Raw genomic sequence first — 20721 nt, forward strand, 5'->3', positions numbered from 1 at the left:
AGAATGGCATTTAAACATGTCTACTATCATGTAAGAATCGAATCGCCAGTCTATGTCCGATGCAGGATACAGCATGCTTGGGGCTGGTGCATGGGGATGACCCAGAGAGATGTTATGGGCAGGGAGGTGGGAGGAGGGTTCACGTTTGGGAACGCATGTATACCCGTGGTGGATTCATGTCAATGTATGGCAAAACCAATACAGTATTGTAAAGTAAAATAAAGTAAAAATAAAAATTAAAAAAAAAAAAAACTTTTTGCTGTCATAAATGAGCAAATTCATTAGTCACTATAACAAATTCTGTTAAGCTTTTTATTCTAAGAAAACTAACCACATGAACAATTACCGGAAATAAGGCCACAACTTTGAATAACAAATATCTTATAACAAAATCAGTTCCAATATACACATTTGAATTTGATCATCTAAAAAAGGCCATGAATTAAAAGATAAACTACATATATAATTTGTAAATTTCTTAATCTATAAAACATCTATGAGGACCTAAATCTTTGTCTTTATTACAAGCAAAAATTGTATCCTCTGAATATGTGTTTCCTGTCACAGTATATAAGGAAACTTTTTCTATTAATATATATGCAAGCTATATATGATCACACTGCCAACTGATAAACCTTGTTAAGTTTTTTTAAAAACATAAACCACCAAAAGCCAAAACACTACCACCACCTAATGCTAGCAAAGACGTAATCCATACCAACTCTCTCTCATTGCTGGTGGGAATGCAAATATTGCCACTTTGGAAAAAGTTTGATGGTTTCTTACCAATGCATGCCAAGTCACTTCAGTCATGTCCAACTCTTTGCAACCCTATGGACTATAGCCAACCAATCAGGCTCCTCTGTCCATGGGATTCTCCAGGCAAGAATACTGAAGTGGGTTGCCATGTCCTCCTCTGGGGGAAATTCAGAAAGAGAAGCTTCTCTTCCCATGTAGCACTAGTGGTAAAGAACCCGCCTGCCAATGCAGAATAGAACACACGTCTCTTTACATCCCCTGCATTGGCAGGCAGGTTCTTTACCACTAGTGCTACATGGGAAGAATATATTTCAAAATATATTCTCACCATAACAGCAATCATACTCTGGTATTTATCCAAATAAGCTGAAAACTTACACATCCACACAAAAACCTGTATATGGCTGTTTCTACCAGGTTTATTCACAACTGCCAAAACTTGGAAGCAACCAAGATATTAATAGATGAACGAATAAATAAGCTGTTACACCCATATAGGTGACTTTATGTGTATTAAAATATTACACTGAAACAGTCCATTAGCTTCCCCAGACCAAAAACAGTCCACAATATAAAGACTAAGAAAGAGCTTTAATACGATCTGAAGTGAGTTCAATTTTAATGCAAAAATCACTCTGCAGCAAATTGTTACAGATTTCTAAATAAAATTGTTGTGCTTTGTTTTTAAAAAATAAAGCAACAAAGGTATTTTGTTTTGTTTTTTACATAACAAGAAATCTGAAGGCAGTTACCAGCTGACCTTGATTTGGGAACTCAGGCATGTTAAGACAAACGTACGTGCTTGTCTTGGCCTTCTACCTCATGGCCACAGGAGGGATGCTGGAGCTCTAGCTATCACCTTTGTGAAGGTAGAATGTGTGGGGAGGGACAATACTAGGTCTATCTTCCTCAAAAGGATTTTTTAAACTCTGTATATAACACCAAGCTAAGACAAAATAAATTTTGTATTATCCACATCCATTTTTATAGGCAACTTTCCCTACAGAATTTCTATTCTATAAATCCCATGAATCATCTTTGTGGTTTTCATACACAATATTTTTCTCACCTTTAATCTTACTATCTAGTATCAGTAACAGCATTATTTTCTCATTTGAAAAAAAAGTGATCAAGACTTCAATGAAGAAATAAGGAAAACAATGTTTAATTATCTACATAAGGTATCATGAGACCGTCACCAGATATTTACATTCTATGACTTTTGATAAAGACAGACACTAATTTAACTTTAGTTACTGGACACACCTAAGCAGATAATTACAACAGGGTACAACATTTTTAATGGCAATAAAACATCTAATTTCACTGAGTTCTGTTTTCAGTTCTTACCTTGAAATGCTAACACACAATTGACTGCTGATCCTTCTACATAATGTTCAGGCATAGGGGACCATAAAAACGTGTAATAATCACGAGCAGTACTCCATCCAACCTAAAGGAGAACAACAAAAAGTAGATATTATAAAGTAAGTGGCTTAATATGAGTGATATCTTACAGCATATTGTTTACTGCATCCTGAAATTAAAGCATGCATTAATATGTTTACAAATCATGGGCATTTTAACAAGCACATCAAATTTTTATTATAGTTCTTTATTAAGCTATAACCTACTGCTATAAATATCTGTAACAGTAGAACTTCTATGTATTAAAATGCAATTTGATATCCAATTTCCCATGGAAAATCTTAGCACACATGATAAAATATAAAAACTTATGTTTCATTTAAAATTTGATTTCACAAAACGTAAGTTTTTAAAAGTTATTTTATGCCTCAAATTTAAGTGCTTTTTTAAAATTAGATTTCTCCTTCCTCCTTAAATCCACTAATTAAATTTCACTAGTCTCCCATCTTTAGTAAGTCTTGCCTACAGGCATGGTAAATTTTGTAAAAACTTATTTTTACTTTTATTCCTAAGGTGTTCACACACACAAAATAACCACCTGTATCCCATCAATCTCTAAAATATTTCCAACTAACAACATGAACCTATACATTATATATCTCAGTTATTTTCCACATGAACTGTCATAATAATATTAGATATGTTTTAAATAGAAAATAGATATACATTTGCCAGTATATCATGGCTTCCATGATGGCTCAGTGGGTAAGGAATCCACCTTCAATGCAAGATACACAAGAGACTCAGGTTCAATCCCTGGGTCAAGAAGATCCCCTCGGAGAAGGAAATGGCAACCGACTCCAGTATTGCCTGAAAAAATCCCATGGACAGCACAGCCTGGTGGGCTACAGTTCAAAGGGTCACAAAGAGTCCGACGTGACTGTGCACACACAAGAAATTATGCATCATCCACAGGGTTTGATTACACATATGTTCTACAATTCTGATTGACCTAGGATTAGATATTCCAGACTACTGAAGATGGAAGAATCTTGTATTACTATCTTTAGTCTCTAAAGGAGTGTTTTCAAACTATAGGTCACAATCCAGTAGACTAAGTGGTGATTCAATTTAGTAATTCATACCCACATTTATTTTTTAATTAGAAAGAATTAGAAAGCATCAGAGTGCATGAAAGCCAAGTACTGCTTGATGAAAATTTGTTTCAGTATGTATTTGCATGAGACTCTGCTGGGTCAAATCACAGAATTTTTATTTCTTTCTGTGTCATGGTCAAAAACATTTGAAAGAAGCTTAAGGAAACCATCATGTAAGTGATTTCCCTGACCTAAGGCTCAGTTTTTTTCTCTCAGAATTGTCAGAAGGATTAAATTAGATAATAAACATAAAAGCAGCACTTGGCAGAGTGCCTGACCCACGATGGGCACTCCATAAAAGGTAGTTTTTGCAAGCACTGTATGCTGTAGTAATTAACAGCACAGAAAGTAAGGTCGGACTGCTGAAAAAGATCACTTACTAGTTTTAAGATTTCAGACAAGTTATTTTTGTTGCTTCCTCTTTAAAATGGAGATAATAGGGCTTCCTTGGTGGTTCAATGGTAAAGAATATACCTGCCAGTGCATGAGACACAGGTTCAGGGAAGATCCCACCTGCCTTGGAGCAACTAAGCCCGTGCACCACAACTGTTGAGCCTGTGCTCTAGAGGCAGGGAGCCACAGCTACTGAAGCCTAGACATCGTAGAGCATGTGCTCCACAAGAGCAGTCACAACAATGAGAAGCCCATGCACCGCAACTACAGAGTAGCCCCTGCTCTCCACAACTAGGGAAAAACCTGTGCAGCAACCAAGACCCAGCACAGCCATAAAACAAATAAATAAAATGAAGATAACTAACAATCTCAAAGGCTTGTATGTGTATTAAATGAGGTAAGCCCTGTAAAGACACTTGGTACAATGCTGGAATGTGAGTGTCCATGAAATGTTACTATTCATTAATACCCAAGGACACATAACCTATTAGGACAGTGAGTTTAACTCTAAGATATTCTGTCCCTCATTTCCTATCTCCCAATGCTTCTAACATCTCCTGAAAAAGAACCCATCTGAAGTATTCCCCAAAAGATAAACCTGGTACAAGTTATACCTTGCATTCTTTGTCCCCATGCCGGTCCATATGCTAGTCTGGGAAGAAATACTATTCTAGAGCTACATGTTTTTTGAAAAACATCTCCCTAACTGAAGAGGCTCTACCTGGACCAGGTGGTTAGAAAACATGCTTAGTGAGCCATATATTTGTGATGGCGGACACACAGAACTGCTAATATCACAATTATATACACCTGATTCAAGTGGCACAGGGAACAGCAGTAATAAATACACATTGTTTTTGAAAAACTACTACCCTTATCTTACAAATTAAGAAACTAGTAGAGGGCATGGACGATGACGGCAGCGCTGGAGCCGTGGTGCGATCCCCAGGGGCCAGTCCTAGAGGGGATGGCTTTGTCCCATCTGCTCTGGGAACCTGAGAGCATTGGGATGCTGTCTATAAGAGAGAACTGCAAACTTTCCAAGAATACGGAGATACAGCAGAAATCTGGTTTGGAGAGTAGGACTCGACTAATAAGGTGGATGCAGAAACACAAGATGCCACTGGATGCTTCAGTGCTTGATATTGGGAACTGGTGTTTTCCTGGTTGAACTTGCAAAATTTGATTTCTCTTATGTTACTGGAATTGATTACTCTCCTTCTGCAATACAGCTTTCTGGAAGTATTACAGAGAAAGAAGGTTTATCTAACATTACTTTGAAGGCAGAAGACTTTTTGAACCCTTCCACAAAGTTGTGTGGGTTTCATTATCTGTGTTGACAAAGGGAGGGACGTTTCATGCCATGAGCCTTAATCCTGACAATGCAATTGAGAAGAGGAAGCAATATTTGAAATCTCTCTCCAGAGTGTTGATAGTGAAAGGCTTTTTTCTAATAACCTCATATAATTGGACCAAGGAAGAGTTGCTGGATGACTTCGGTGAAGGATTTGAACTTTTCGAAGAGCTGCCCACACCCACGTTCAGCTTTGGCAGCCAATCTGGAAACTGTGTAGCAACATTGGTTTTCCAAAAAACATGAGACTTCACTGGACAGATTCAATTAGTGCTTTTTTAAGAAGCTCTGCATCAAAGTAGACCTGACACAGAAAATGCAAGTGCAAGTAAATGTTTAGTAAGCGCACAGGATGCACATTTTGAGTAGAAATAATGGGTTGGATTAAAAAAAAAAAAAAAGGCTTGTAAGTGGTTGGGTTTTAGAGATCAACCAAAAATAATTTTAAAGTTCTCTTTTGTACTTGAGATGTAAATATATTTCAGATTAAAAAAAAAATCCTGTTAACTGCTGAACAGTTAATACTTTAAAGCAGCAAATGAACTTACAGGGGGGAAAAAAACTAGTAAACGGCAAAGTCAGACTCTAAACCTAAAGTTCAAGCTCTTTACCACTAGGACTCTACTCACTCTTCTCCTAGCAGGATATACTCTCATACTTTCTGAAATTCTACCTCCTTCCTTCCAACAGAGTCACTGACTATACTATTCCTAAATAAAATGTAGTTGACAAAAGAAACAGTAAGGTAAAGGTGGAAAATGCTGTTTCTAGCTGTCTTTCATGATAAGAAAAACATTAATGGGGGAAGTGAGATCTTTTATCACATAAGAAAAATGTTTAAGAGATATGTTAAGTGGTTTGGTCCTTGCTGTGTTATAACTGAATCACAGTAATTCAGGCTGTTTCTTATTGTGTGACTACAGTGCTAACTTCTACTTTGCTTTCCTTTATTGCATAAATCTGGGCAACTCAAGGGAGTGGCAGACCATGCTCTAAAACATCACAGGTATCCCACACTAAGCCAACCAAGAAATTGGGGCAAGATGCAACCCAATCTGAATATAAAAATAAGCAATATAGGACTATACTTTAAATTCCTTTTGAGGAAGGAAAAAACTGAACAACAGTTAACATGAGGTGCATGTCAAGCAAACACTTTTAAAAAATAATGTAAAAGTCTCTCAATCTGGAAAGACAGAGTACAGATCCCTTTAGGATAGTTATGTCTAACATCTAAACTTCCACACACAATAGAAGGACAAACAGTGGAAGAAACAGAATTTGGACATCTAGAAATTCTGCATGCATTCATGGTTTAAGAACAGTAAACAAATTAGAAAAATCACACCACAGTGTCCAAGACACACACTATTTCTCTTTTATTTTTTTGGTTATCTTGTAAACTTGATCAGATTTCTGGAGTGCAGAGTCCAATCCCTTGAAATTCAAGGGAATTTGCCTTTTAGTCCCTTAGCAGCAAGCATAAAGAAAATTATTACACTTAGAGTTGATAACAGCAAATTTTAAAACATTGATAAATGGCAGAGAGAATTATGATGATACTTAGAACAATGTGGCAGTCAAAGTTACCTACAACTGTCAAAACATATTGTTTTTATCCACTTGTATCCAGTTAAGAGGGCCTATCTATGCTTAGGAAAGAAACAGAACAACAGATATTTCACTATTTAGTCCAGTTTGGGGAATTAACAATAGCACTGGACATCATTCTTCTGTTACTAATGCAACTGGCAAAGTAAGAGCAAAAAAGGAAATTAAACAAGAATAACACGGAAGAAAAAAATGACAAGTGTGTTTCCTTTAAATAGGATTAACATTTTAGAAAAACATGTTGGTATTAATCATTAGTAAATTCTGAAAGCAAATGTAAAGAAGATCAGAAGGACAAGTTTATCAAGTAAAAATACAGGTATTAGTAAATTCTGGAGAAACCTCAAAAGAAAGAAACATTAGGAATGAGAGCACACAGAGAGCACTTGCAAAGACGAGAGAGAGTGGGGACTGGTTTGGGGGGAGATATAAATGGAGACAAACACAGCACATGAAGCAGGTAAGGCACTGAAATATGTTTGCTGATTATGTACAGATGAATACAAAACCTAAAAAACAGTTAAAAAATGAGCCCATGAATTTTTAAATTCTAGAAAAACATACACCAAACAGCAACAGGTATTTCTGAGGAAGGTGAGGGTACACTTTGTAAGGGTATTAATTTTCTTTCTTTTGTATATACTGTAATTTTCAAAAATCATTACAAGAGCAAAGGTCCTTCTTTTTTAAAAGGAAAGAATTGCAAAAATGCCTAGATACACAAAGGTTGATGCAATGCTCAGTCTAAGAAATATCATATCATAAACAACATAAATGTCCCTCCATGAGATAATATGTTATAGAGCTACTTATTGAGAAAGTGGCTACAATCATAAGTGAAAAATTCAGGACATAAAAAACGCCATATGATGCTGCTGCTGCTAAATCGCTTCAGTCGTGTCCGACTCTGTGCGACCCCATAGACGGCAGCCCACCAGGCTCCCCCGTCCCTGGGATTCTCCAGGCAAGAACACTGGAGTGGGTTGCCATTTCCTTCTCCAATGCATGAAAGTGAAAAGTGAAAGTGAAGTCGCTCAGTCATGTCCAACTCTTAGCGAACCCATATACTACTACTACAACTATTTTCAAAATATACGCGTTCAAAAATACTGAAAGTATTCTTCCTTGAGTTAAAAGAAAAAACAAGGGACTGAAAGGAAACACTTCTAAAACATTAATAATGGTAACCACTCTTAACAGGTAGGGAGATTAGGGTCTGATCCCTGGGTTGGGAAGACCCCCTGGAGGGCACAACAGACTCCAGTATTCTTGCCTGGAGAATCCCATGGGCAGAGAAGCCTGGTGGGCTACAGTGGCAAACACAGACTAATGCAACTTAGAGCACACGCACATAGTTGGGTGATGCGACTATACTGGCCATCTTAAATTTTTATCTTTTGCATCCCCTGTTTTTTCCAAGTTTTCTAAAGTTATGATAATTTTTACAACAGGAGAATTTTTTTTAAAAAACAAAAAATAAGAAAGGACTGGAATGGAGACAGGGCAGGAAGACAGAAGAAGCAGAATGAAGACATATGAAAAGGCAAAGAGAAACACAGAAGAGGGAAAAAAAACTTGAAACAAGATATTCAAGCACAAAATCACTGCTAGTTTCACTTTTCATACCAGGAAATTAAAGTTTTTTAATCTGGTGTCAGTAAGGTTTCAGTGAGAATAGTATCTTACTGGGAAGGCTGGTTTTGCCTATGTGACTCTGGACAACATGACATAATCACTTTAAACTCCCAATTTCCACAACTAGAATAGTATCTCTGAAACATGAGAATTGTTATAACTCCTTTACAGTTAAAAAAAAAAGTCTCATGGACCTTTAGTTTAAATTATTTTAATTACAAGTTAATTTAATTTGTACCGAGTATAGCCTAAATATAAATAAATTCTTAAAAATACTTATACAAGCAAGACCAAATCAAATTGATGATAATAAAACAAATATCATGGGACATATTAAATATTTTATTGCAATTAATGTTGGGTTTGATGATAGATATGACATCATGTATAGTTCTCAATCTTTTCCTGTATTTTTTTTGTTAACTTCAATCCAATCACTCATAAAATGCACACAGAACTTTTTAGGAATCCTGTTGTTAACTTTGAAAAACTAGATCTCTCACTTAACCAAACCGCCGAGAACAATTCTTGAAGTTTTACACGTGGTTTACATGTGGTTCAAACGTTAGCTCTAAAGTTTAATTTGGAGTGACCAAGACACTTCTTTCTGGACTTCAGTTCCCTCACCTGCAAAATAGTGAGTATAATGCTCTCATGAAAGATCTTTGCAAAGTATAAAGAATAAACAAACATGCTACATGTTTTAGTTGTAATTTAACCAACACTAGAGAAGAGGGAGAAAAACTGAAAGGAAAAAATGAAAATCTCCAACCCAGTCTACATCCCTAGTCTGGCTTCACTCATTCCCCTACCCAACCTGGACTTCATGGTCAGTTAACCATTTCAGTAATGCACCTAAAACCATGCTAGTATCCTTTGCCCTCTTGACTTCTTTTTTAAATTCGCAGTGTGAATAATACCCACTTTTGGAATTCACTCAATTCTAGGTGCTCAATCTCTAGACAAACTCACAGCTGCTCAACAATCTCCTGGTTAACCTACTCCAATTCCCCATTCTTCCACAGTAACAAGACCAAATCTTCTCCATACTCAAGATCCCCACTCCTCATCCCTACTCAGCACATGACCTTGTTCCTCCTCACAGGATATTTAATGAATGAGTTTCAGTGCCAACACATTCAGTTAATTGCTGACAAACCTTACAGATGCTTCCTATGGATTATTACCCACAATTGATCCCCTTCTCAAAGGCCTGCATTATTTCAACTAGAAATTAAGATGGTCTAAACATTCTCTGTGCCTCCATTCTAATTCCAATTTATTTTATTCAGCACTGTAAGATTAAAGTTCACTTCTAAACTCTTATTACTCTCTGCTTAAAAGTTATTCTTCAGCTAAATATTAAAACAATCGACAACATGATCCAAACAAACTTTTCCTATTCATTTTCTAAAACTGGTACCTGTCCCAGGAAAATTAAATTCTTTAACATTTTCTGAAGCACACATTCCTTCCCTTATAGTTACTATCTAGGCACTCTCTCCCTGCCTGCCTTGTCAATATATCCATCAAAATCATTCTAGACAGCAATATGCAGTACATATCAAGTATTTAAAAACATTCAGTGCCACAAACATCGTAATTCCTTTTCCAAGAACTTATCCTATGAAATAAATGGACACAAAATTTAAAAAAATAAAGTCTATATTAAGGACTATTTAATGGTAAATATTTAGAAACATTTCCACGAATTTCACAATGCATCAACAGCATATGTGTATACTTTTTATATACAAATTATTATTTACAGATATATACCAATATGTTAACAACACTTATTGCTGCTGCTGCTAAGTCGCTTCAGTCGTGTCCAATTCTGTGCGACCCCACAGACGGCAGTCCACGAGGCTCCCCTGTCCCTGGATTCTCCAGGCAAGAACACTGGAGTGGGTTGCCATTTCCTTCTCCAATGCATGAAAGTGAAAAGTGAAAGTGAATTCGTGAAGTCGCTCAGTCGTGTCTGACTCTTACCGACCCCATGGACTGTAGCCCACCAGGCTCCTCCAGCCATGGGATTTTCCAGGCAAGAGTATTGGAGTGGGGTGCCATTGCCTTCTCCAGCTTATTGCTAGGTAATAGTATTAAAACACGATTTTTTTTTCCCCTGAGTTTTCCTGTACAGTTTGAAGTTTTTACTACATGCTTCAACTTCCCACTGAGTTTTAAGTATCATCCAGGCAAGATGGAAAGGATATTCTACTCAAATTTATTTATTATTTATTTATGTAAGTACTACTGCTTAAAGAAGAGTTAACAGTCCTTGGAGTGCACAAGAGATAATACATTAGCATTATGAAAGCCAAAAATAAGCAGGCAATGTAAAAAAGGAAGCTATAAATCAGGTCTTATAAAGGAGCCCTATTTGGCACCCTAAGTTATTTGGTCTTGGCATTATCCCACAGAGGATGAAGAGCCACTTAAACAAGAGGAAGATATGTTCAGATTTTCATTTTCTATTATATATAGAGCATTTTGAAGAACAGATAAAATGGAGGAGTGGCATTAAGAATGAAAGCAGGGAAAACAGGAAACCTACTGCAATCGTCTTAGAAGGAGATAAGGAGGGCATGAACTACAGCAGTGATATTAAAAATGTGGAAATAGGCAGTAAAACTGACACAATTGTGTTTGGCTGGATCTGATGAGACAGTCATAAACTTTTGGCGTAAACAATAGGTTATTAACAAAAAATGGGAGGGGGGACCAGAAGACAAAAATAAGTAGTCTGGAAAAAAAAAAAAGTAAAGATTTATCTTCTTGAAATAAAATTTATCACACATCAGCCGACATATGCAGACTTCTCACTGCACATAATGAAAAGTTTGCAAACTACTTAGCTTAACACTGAAGGTTTTCCGTGGAAAGACTGACACTTCATCTCCCTCCACTTCACTAACTCATTCTCATTCTCACCCCTGTGCCTTTGCTTACGCCATTTTCCTGCCAGGAATGCCCATTTCTTCCCTCAATCTCATTTCCCTGCTCTGTTCTTCCTCTCTGTCTCACTCTTCAAGAAAATACCAATTCTTAGTGTCTTTAACTTGTTATTCATCTCTTATGTAAAATTAAAAATGATTCTGATTTCATAACAAGCTTACAATGAATGTATCTTCATAATGGATTTTGACGAGCCTAAAGAAAAGAGAGTAAATAACTCACCAATCCAGCAATGCCAAAGGATGAGAGATTCAAAAAGATACTGAAATTTGATTAAATGCCAGAACTTTGTTTTGTCCCATACAGTTTTTCTGCCCTCCTCACTCTATTAGGCCAGACTTTCACTACTTCATACTCTCAACGTACCTAATACTAGCAGTTACTTTTATTTTTCTACTTCACTATTTAACTTATACAGACCACACAATCAAAATTCCAATACCTAATGGTCTTGGTTTTAACAAGTCATATCTAAAATAAAAATTGCTTCTGAGGGAGAATCTAGAATAACCCAAGAGAAAAGTAAGTTTTACTACCTGTACATCTACAGCATTACTTTGCTAAATGGACATTCTTATTTTCTGGTTCTCCATTACATTCTGAAGACTTGAAATTGCCAAAAAACTTCCACCACTGTAATGATCATCTCAGTGTAATTTTCAACTAAATGTAACACATAATGGCAAAATATTAGAACTGGGACTCTTGCCATCAATGAAATTACTAGTCATGTAAAACAGAATACTCTTATTAAAGCATGGGACAATATGAGGAATACTTTAACCAAGTGGGACAACAGAAAAGACAGTAACATAGCTGCAGAGCTGTACAAAATTAATTACAAATTACAAGACCATAAATGATATACCAACCCAAAGGAAAAGATCACTTTTTTTAAGGTAAGGAATGGAGAAAATAGGAGGAAAAAAATTTGAAAAGAATTTTAAGTCAAACCTTTTGATCACAGAGAGGAAAGTCTGGTGAACTGAAGTTTCTAACATTTGTTGTACACTACCCTGCACTATTAAATATTTCAAGTTGCATAATTTTTTACATTTGAAGTTTATAAAAATAATCCTTAACATAGAGCTAAGACAAGTATAAACTAATTGTGAACCTCTTAAGAAGAAAATAAAGAGTGCCTATATGGAAGAAATATGCAGAAAGTTCTCTTACCTTGAATATACCAACCCAATCTTTTGGATGTGGATGGATATATGGAGTTAAAGTATAATGACATTCTAAATGTGCATTAGGAAGATAACTCTTGGCCACATTTTGAAAGATGACATGGGCAAAGTTGGAAGTCTGCAATGGAACTTCTTGAAAGGATGTCATTGTGAATCTGAAACAAGTAAATTATGCATATTTAATGATACCAAGTAAGAAAAAACTCATACCTTGAGAAAATATATAGCTTTCAAAGTAAATTACATGGATATTCTCAGAGAATTATTGAAAAGACATACTTCTTAAATACTGGAACTCCTTTAGATATGATTAAACATAAAAACACAAACTGGGAAGTAATTAATTTACAAAATGGTTCAGAAAGTTCAACGAGTTAAAAAAAACTTAAAAACCAAACTTTCACCTCTCCTGCAAAGCCCAGCCCTCTGCTTCTCTTGCAAACCAAAAGCAGTGTTTCTATGTTGAACGCCTGAACCTGCATCACTTTCCTCCCTAATCCGACCTATTGCTTCCCTCCACACTAGGTTCTAGGCTCCTATAACCTAGAGCCTAGTCAACTTCTCTGTCATGCATTCCTGATCCACATTCATGATCCCCAGCTTTTCTGAACCCCGGCTACATATTAGAATCATTAGGGAGTCTTAGAAAAAGACAATGACTTTTTGGGACCTGGGCACTGCATGCAAGTGTGTGTATACACATTCTTTTTTAAGCCTCCCAAAGTAATCTTAATCCTATATTCAGCCAGCACAGAGAAATACTATTTAGACTATCACTCAAACCATCAATTTAAGTCTCCATTAGCACCTCTCACAGATTCCCAGACCTGGGCTATCTTCTTGGGCTTCTGGTAAACACTTGTTCAAATCTCTCAGATTATGTAAAATCTCAGTTGGTCTACTTGGAATAGTTCAGCCTATTTGTTCATCTCTACCTATACCAATTATACCCTTTCATTCTATCTTGATTCCAGCATTATTGTATCCTTTCCATATAGTTACTGATTAAAAACACATGTATTTTTAAATATATAGTGTCAATGAAAAACATACTGTTGAGAATCTATGATAGATTCAGTGAGTGCTCACTAACAGCACTTGCTAGCAGATGAATGGTGACAGTGGCCTATAAAAATCTTCAAAACCTAAATGTTTTCCGTATTATTTGCTCTACTTTTGAAAAAATGATACAATTCACTCAAAAAATCTATCTCTACAGTGTGTCAAAGACTCACTTCAGTCACTGTTTCTACAGTACCACATAGGAAACAATAGCACTGACACAATGGCACTTGCTTCTGAGTCATCAAAACAAGAATCTCTGTAATAATGGGAAAAACCGGGTTAAGGCATTTGCTAACCAAATTATTCTAATTTACTTCACCAATCCATGAAGTTTCTACAAAAGTAACACTAATCACATTTTGGGGGGGGGGGGGGGGGGCCACACTGCGAGGCTTGCAGGATCTTAGTTCCCAGACCAGGGACTAAACCTGGCCAAGGCAGTGAAAGCATTAGGGTCCTTACCAGTAGACTAACAGCAAATTCTCAACACTACTCACATTTTAACAATTACTAAGAAGTCTTTATTTCTAGGAAGATCTAAGATAATATGCTTTTCCATGTTTCTTTTGTTGATCTGAAATACTAAAGCTAATCTTTAAAATTCTGAAATAACACTTCAGAAAACGCCCAATTTTCCTTTTGTCTCTTCTCTACTTCTCTTATGGTCAAGATACTGCTTTGTACTTTTAGGATATACAATATACTGGTCATCCCACAAAGAGACTGTCATTCGTGAACCTGAAAGCCACTGTGGCAGAATACCAGGCTGGATGTCTACCAGCCTCTCCCACCTGAGGTTTGCCAGGATTCTAAGGTAAAGAGAACACATTCAGTAGTAAATTTCCTGTATCTCTGCACTAACAAAAAGGCTTTATTACCAACAACTCTACTTCACAGAAAGACTTAACAGTCAATAGTCTCCAGCTGACAACCTAAAGTCTTCAGGAAAATGAAAAGGTAGCACAACACTAGAAACTTCCTAAAATAAGTGTTCATTACTTTGTTTCTTTGAATAGTCTGAGCAAATCTGGGCCCAAAGGGATGTCATGATGTTAATGAAACCACTAATAATAATCTCCTTTCAAGTTTAGTGGCTTCCTTAAAAAAAAAAAAAAAAACCTTTGATTCCAGTTTTGAAAAAATGTTCACTACTTGTTATAAAAAATCCATGAGAAAGACTACAGCTAAATTAACTGAACCAAACTCTTTTAGATACAACTACCAAAACTGAGACAAGTGAATTGGTAATGTTTTTCTATGAAGAAAACAAAGTTAGCTTAGGGTGAGTTTCCCATGTTGTACATTAAAAGTAATTTAAGAATGAAACTTTTTTCATAAAACTTAAATATGTTCCTAAAGTAAACTAAATCAACAAAGCAGTATATGTTATACAACAAGGTAGTGGAGGTTAAACTTTTGTTTAACCTCAATTACAAGAGCGTTTAAAAATCAATACTTAGACTTCTACTTCACTGAAAAGTTTTAAGATATAAAATAACATAAAGGTATATACATATATGTGGGCATCCCAGGTGGCTCAGTGGTAAAGAATCCACCTGCCAAAGCAGGAGACACGGGTTCGATCTCTGGGTCAGGAAGATCCCCTGGAGAAGGAAATGGCAACCCACTCCAGTATTCTTGCCTGGAAAATTCCACGGACAAAGGAGCCTGGTCTTTAATAGTCCATGGGACTGCAAGAGTCAGACTCAACTTAGCAACTAAAACAATACACATATGTGTTTGTGTATGTATATGCTTACAAATGTATCAAAAGGGACTAAAAAGCACACACTACAGTCTTTACTCATGAGTTATGTGTGAAAAGAGGACTTAATAGAAGTTCAACTTTTAACTCAATTGACTGAATTTTTACCAGTATATTTAATGTACTATTTTCATTATTTTAAATAAACACATTAACAAGAAATTTCATTTCTAAACTATCTCCCCAAAATTCAAGTTTTTAATACAAAACTCTATCAGATATTAAATATATTCATGATGCTTATAAATCTTTAGAGTAAGATAATTTGCAATTATCCCATTAATAACCTTCATTAATCTCTCTCCCAACACTAACCTCTTTAAACATTTCAATCTGACTATAACTACAGAAATATTTTTACAAAAGTCACTTCATTCTCATTACTTTTTAAATTAATTTAATTCCAATATAACTTCTACTCATAAAAAAGTTAACAAGGATAAATGTTATCTGAATGTAACTACAACATGAATCAATCCTTTTTAAACAGTAAAATATCTAATTCCCATACAGTTTATGTTTCATTCTTCACACAGATAAAAAACGGAGTGAAAAGATGGTACATCTTTTAAAATCGTTAAAATTCACTGAGAATGTTAATACATCACAATGATTCACAGGCACACACACAGACCCACACACCATCCAGTGGGGAAGTAATGCGCAAAGTCACTGCATCACCTTGTGGTAGTGTTTGGGAAGTGTAGCTTCACTGATAGCATGAGAAAAAGAACAAACAAGCCTCAGATGGAGAGAGGAAATACAATGCCTACCACAAAAGTAGGAGTAGCTTTACCATATCAAATTTCATTTCCCATTCTCTATAAAGTACACCTCTAGAAACATGGCAAACAAAAAATAAATAAACCAAACCAGACTTACCAAGAACAAGAGTAAGGGGGACAGAAAGAGCAAAGGGGATCAACTGTATGCTGGCAGATGGAAACTATATTTTTGGTGGTTAACATGCTGTAGTATATACAGAATTAGAAATATGTTATACACATGAAACTAATGTAATAAACCAATGTTACATAAGTAAAAAAATAAAAAATACATGAGAACAGTTCAAAAAAAGAAAAAAGACGTATCTGGCTGGGAAACAAAGTCTGAAATACCTTTACATGCTGTCTGCAGTGCCCTTTTCCCTATTTTCTGCTTTATTCCCTAACATCTCTAGGGTTCCTTTTAAGTGTTATGCTGTAAACTTAACTCTGTTAAGTCTTTGGTCTAAAATCCAATTTTTGTTATTTTTGAGGACTCATCAATATCTAAGGAATAACAGACAATATGCAGTGGGCCCTCAGGTAAGTAGCTAAAATAAATTGAGGGCGGGGGAATATCAGTGTTATCTTCTTCCTCTTGGAACTTTTTCAAGCCCAAGCCTGATCTGGCTTTTCTGGTAGCATCTTTCCAGTGACTTCTGATACTCACTTTACTTAACTAGCCCAAAATGTGTAAACCTTAATCAAATAAAGTAGAAGTTGACCATACTAAGAACTTCTGTGCATTAAATGTACAGAAAATTAAACTTTCTAATTTGGATATTTTATATAATTTGCTAATTCTAACACTTAGAATTCAAAAGGAAATAAGATAATTTTATTCTAGGTGATACTATTATTATAGTGATTTGATTTTTTTCAAAGTCCTTACCAGTTAAAGACGATAAATTATAGATGAAATATCCTAATGTCCAGGATTTCCCTTAAAAAACTCCAGGGGAGATAAACCAAGATTAGCAAACTAGTGAGTCCTTAAACTCTTCTTTTTTGGGGTATTTTAAAAATATTCATAATAAAATTTAGTAAATCCAAAGTAGACAAACACTAGTAATAAAAACTCACATATGACCTCTTGCAATAGAAACACATTACACACAGTAGTTGAAATACTTAGTAAAAAAATTTGTTTAATTTTCAGTTAATTATATATGAACTTTCAAACTTATCTCCAAACAGTTCGGGAAGAAGCTGAGTATCTGAAGGGAAAAACTACAGCTAATATTCTAATTGCTTCCAATTACTCACATTTCACCTCAAAGACTGTATCAGCTGGCTTACAGACCAGAAAAGAATTATCAGCGATCTTTCTGGAAGGCAGAAGCAAATCCACCAATTTGTCAGTTTACACACTTAACAGTCCTCCCAATCTCCAGAACTCTTACAGCGGAGTACCACTACTCATTACACTCTGCCAGGTGTCATGCACACCACTTAATTTTGTTTTAAATGGTGGTTTCTAAAAAGCTGTAAAACTGCCTTTTTATTAAATTAGAGGGGAGGGAATCTTTACCTTCCTGTAAGGGTTTGAGACAAACTAAACTTTAAAAGCCCATAGGTGGATATAGCCAAAATTTTACTTAGTAATATCGAAATTTCAGAAGAATGTAATCCAATAAACTTCATGTGTGAGGCAATGCCCCCAAAACAGTAAAAAGGGAACATGGTTAAGACCTTTCAAAAATATTTAACATCATTAAAAAAGATCGAAACTTAGAATTCCAAAATACCTGTTATTTTGTTAAGTAAAGGATATTTACCAGTTTATTCTACGCAAATAGCTGCAGCCATAATTGTATAAACAAGGATGTGCAATTTAACAATGGAATGGCTAGAAAACGTAATCCAGTATTCTTTCAAGAAATCAAGTTTATCCTTGATAAGAACAAAACGAAGGCACCTTTCCATACCTGAATAGCACTCCAAGGGTAATTAGTCCACTTTGTTTTTAGATTTACATGTTACTCTAATAATCTCTTTTAACGCTTTTGGAATTGGGCTCCAAAACTACAATTAGTAATTCCTGCATGCAGCTATCCTACAACTAGCGAGAGTTGAAAACTTAGACGTTTTCCTGTCCCTGACACAAAAGCGATTCATAACTACTTTGTAAAACCTAAAATATATGTAGAAAGTCAAATGTCACGGCGTTTTCAAACAAAATGATTACCAATAAGGTAATATGTTTATCAGGACACATACATGCATACTAATCTCTTAGCAAACATTCCCCAAAATGACGAGCTCCTGTCGGGACTTGTCCACAACCTGCGGGCCTCCGGGATTTTGGGAGGGAGTGTTGCGAAATCAGGACAAGCTGCCTAAGCAAAGACAAACATGACTCTTCCCGGAAGATTTAAGATCCCTTCGAGCACAAGGCGTGACAGTCATTTATAAGCAGACAAGAGAAGCGTTCACTAACTCTACAACCCAGGTGACGTTGGAGATCGAGCACAAACAGCTAACTCCGCCTACGGCCCGCGGCGCACGGAGTCCCCGCCTCCTAATCTACTGGCGACTCAAACCAAAACACGGGTTTCACTCCGCACGGGCAAACATCAGTGTCCCACTTCGACACGACCTAGGTGTTTCCCTAAGCTTACCTACCCAAGCAACCCAGACGCTACCCACGAAGCACTCACCCTAGAGCAGAGCCTCCGGCCAAAGCACTTTCTTTTTCGGGGGTCGCTGGCTACTCGTCCCCAACCAAAGGGCCCACATCCCACACGGCTCCCCTAAGTCGCCAAGGCCTATCCCAGGGCCTCCCCGCCGTGTGGGACGGCCCCCGGTCGCTTTTTCCAACTCCTTTGCTAACCAAAGTTGTCCACACTCCCGTCACAATCACAGTCCAGGAGGAAAGGTTTGTCCTCGGGAAGGAAAGCATCGTCATTCGGCAGCATCGTCACCACGGAGACCATTCCCTAGACTAGCCAGGCCCCTAGACTCCAGAACTGAGGGGCGTATCACGAGCCCCGACAGAGCTCCAGGGGACGTCCACACCACGCAAGGCGCTGGGGCGGAATGGGGGAGGCGCTTACCGAGTGAGGAACTCTCGGGAAGAGGGGAGTGTTAAAGAGGTTTCCGAGCTTCAGCCGCCATCAGCCGCCGAACCTCTTCCGCCAGCACAGCCTCCCTCTACCGACCGGTTACACCTCCCCACACGGCCAAAAGCCGGTGAAACGTCACTTCCTCCCATGGACCCGCCCCTTCCGCCGCCGACGTCACGAGGAGTTGGTCGGGCCTAACCGCTGAAATGTCAATCTGGTCGCACCCGGCAGTTAACCACCCTAGTTGCGGACAGTAGGCTCCTGGACCCTAACAAACCCGAAACGGCCTGTTTCCTGGGCTCTGCTATTCCTCCGCTTTCTTCCGCTTCTCCGCTTTCTCTCAGATGCCTGTGGCAACCAAACAGGATCCGTTTAGCTAGTGCATTTTTGACGTTTTAATTATTATTTTAATTGAAAAGTAACTTACCAGTTAGGTGGAAAGGGTAGCCCAGAGATATAGGGACTGGTACCATGTCATTGCCTGGATGTTTATAAATCTAAGCGAACCCAGTTATTCTGTGGCTCGGAAAGTAGACAATCGTAGAAGCAAAGGAGGACCACGCGCTTGGGGCTGCTGCAGCCCCTCACTCCTGGGCACTTTCCCAACTCCCCGTGGTAGACCAGTCCGGTGCTTACTTAACTAAGGAATTTTGTTCTCTGTGAAATCTCGGTTTCTCCTAGGAGATTTTCAGTTCTAGTGCTCTATGATTCTATTTCCTCTTGTTCCAGCAGTGACCTAGTTCTATGAGTTAACTGCTTTTGTTACCTGTTATTCTGTGTGCGTGAATATAGGTTGCCCTGTATTCTCTGTTCAGTTGTAATTTCTAAAGTCACTTTGTTATATAGCTTACCGCCTTAAGAGTATTCGGTTAAATCCTAACTCCACGGAAGCAAGTACATTCTGTTCTAATTCCTTATATGCCTGCTTTGCTGTAAAGCTCTTGATAAAATTTGCAACATCACCGTGAAGAAGAGATGGTAAATGAGATCAAGTCAAATGTTGAAGCATCTCCTAAATTGAGAAGATACAAAATCCTCTTCAGTATACTTTACTTCCACATACTTAAGATAATGTCTATCTGCTGACTATTTGTTTCCTATATATTGAAATCTTTGAATTTATTTCAGAAGAATCTTTATAGATGAGTACCAATCTCATTTTGCAGATGAAAATGATGTGATAATGTCAGTATTCACTGGCATTACTGGTAGCAACCTTCTAGTAGTAGTCTGTGTCTCTTAAGAAATGTAAAAAATAATTTTAAAGAAATGTAAATACAGTAGTAAACTTTATAAATGTAATTTTTCAGAAGTATCACTCTTCATATTTTTTAATTGTGTGACTTATTTGCATGTATTACCACCAATTTTCAGGTAATGAAATCAGAAAAACAGTATGCCCACCTTTAATAAAAGCCATATTGGAAAGTACATTTTCTGTACATATTTTTAATTTGTTATTTTTAATAACTTCTTCAATTTTTAAACCTTATTTTCCCCTTGAAGGTATTAGTTCAGCAACTTTAACTTGCTTTAATCCCTTTAATAATGATCCCATGAATTTTAAGAGAGTGTTTCTCCCAGCGGGATAAATATATGTCCCTTCAGTATTTAATTGAATTTTTAAAACTTAGCCT

The 20721-nt window shown here is 36.8% G+C and overlaps 1 protein-coding gene across 1 annotated transcript in view; it reads right to left on the reverse strand.

Moving 5' to 3' along the window:
• The window catches only part of TAX1BP1 (Tax1 binding protein 1), an 89826-nt gene extending 70632 nt beyond the window's left edge, over positions 1-19194 (reverse strand). Inside the window, exons 1-3 of the mRNA XM_052638454.1 lie at positions 19076-19194; positions 12412-12580; positions 2110-2212 (exon numbers count right to left, since the gene is read on the reverse strand). Coding sequence (XP_052494414.1) covers positions 2110-2212; positions 12412-12573 — 265 coding nt within the window. The 5' untranslated portion in view covers positions 12574-12580; positions 19076-19194. The remainder of the gene's footprint in view (positions 1-2109; positions 2213-12411; positions 12581-19075) is intronic.
• Between the last annotated feature and the right edge of the window lie 1527 nt (positions 19195-20721).

The sequence above is a fragment of the Budorcas taxicolor genome, chromosome 4 (assembly GCF_023091745.1).
Source record: "Budorcas taxicolor isolate Tak-1 chromosome 4, Takin1.1, whole genome shotgun sequence".
Classification (NCBI taxonomy): Eukaryota; Metazoa; Chordata; class Mammalia; order Artiodactyla; family Bovidae; genus Budorcas; species Budorcas taxicolor.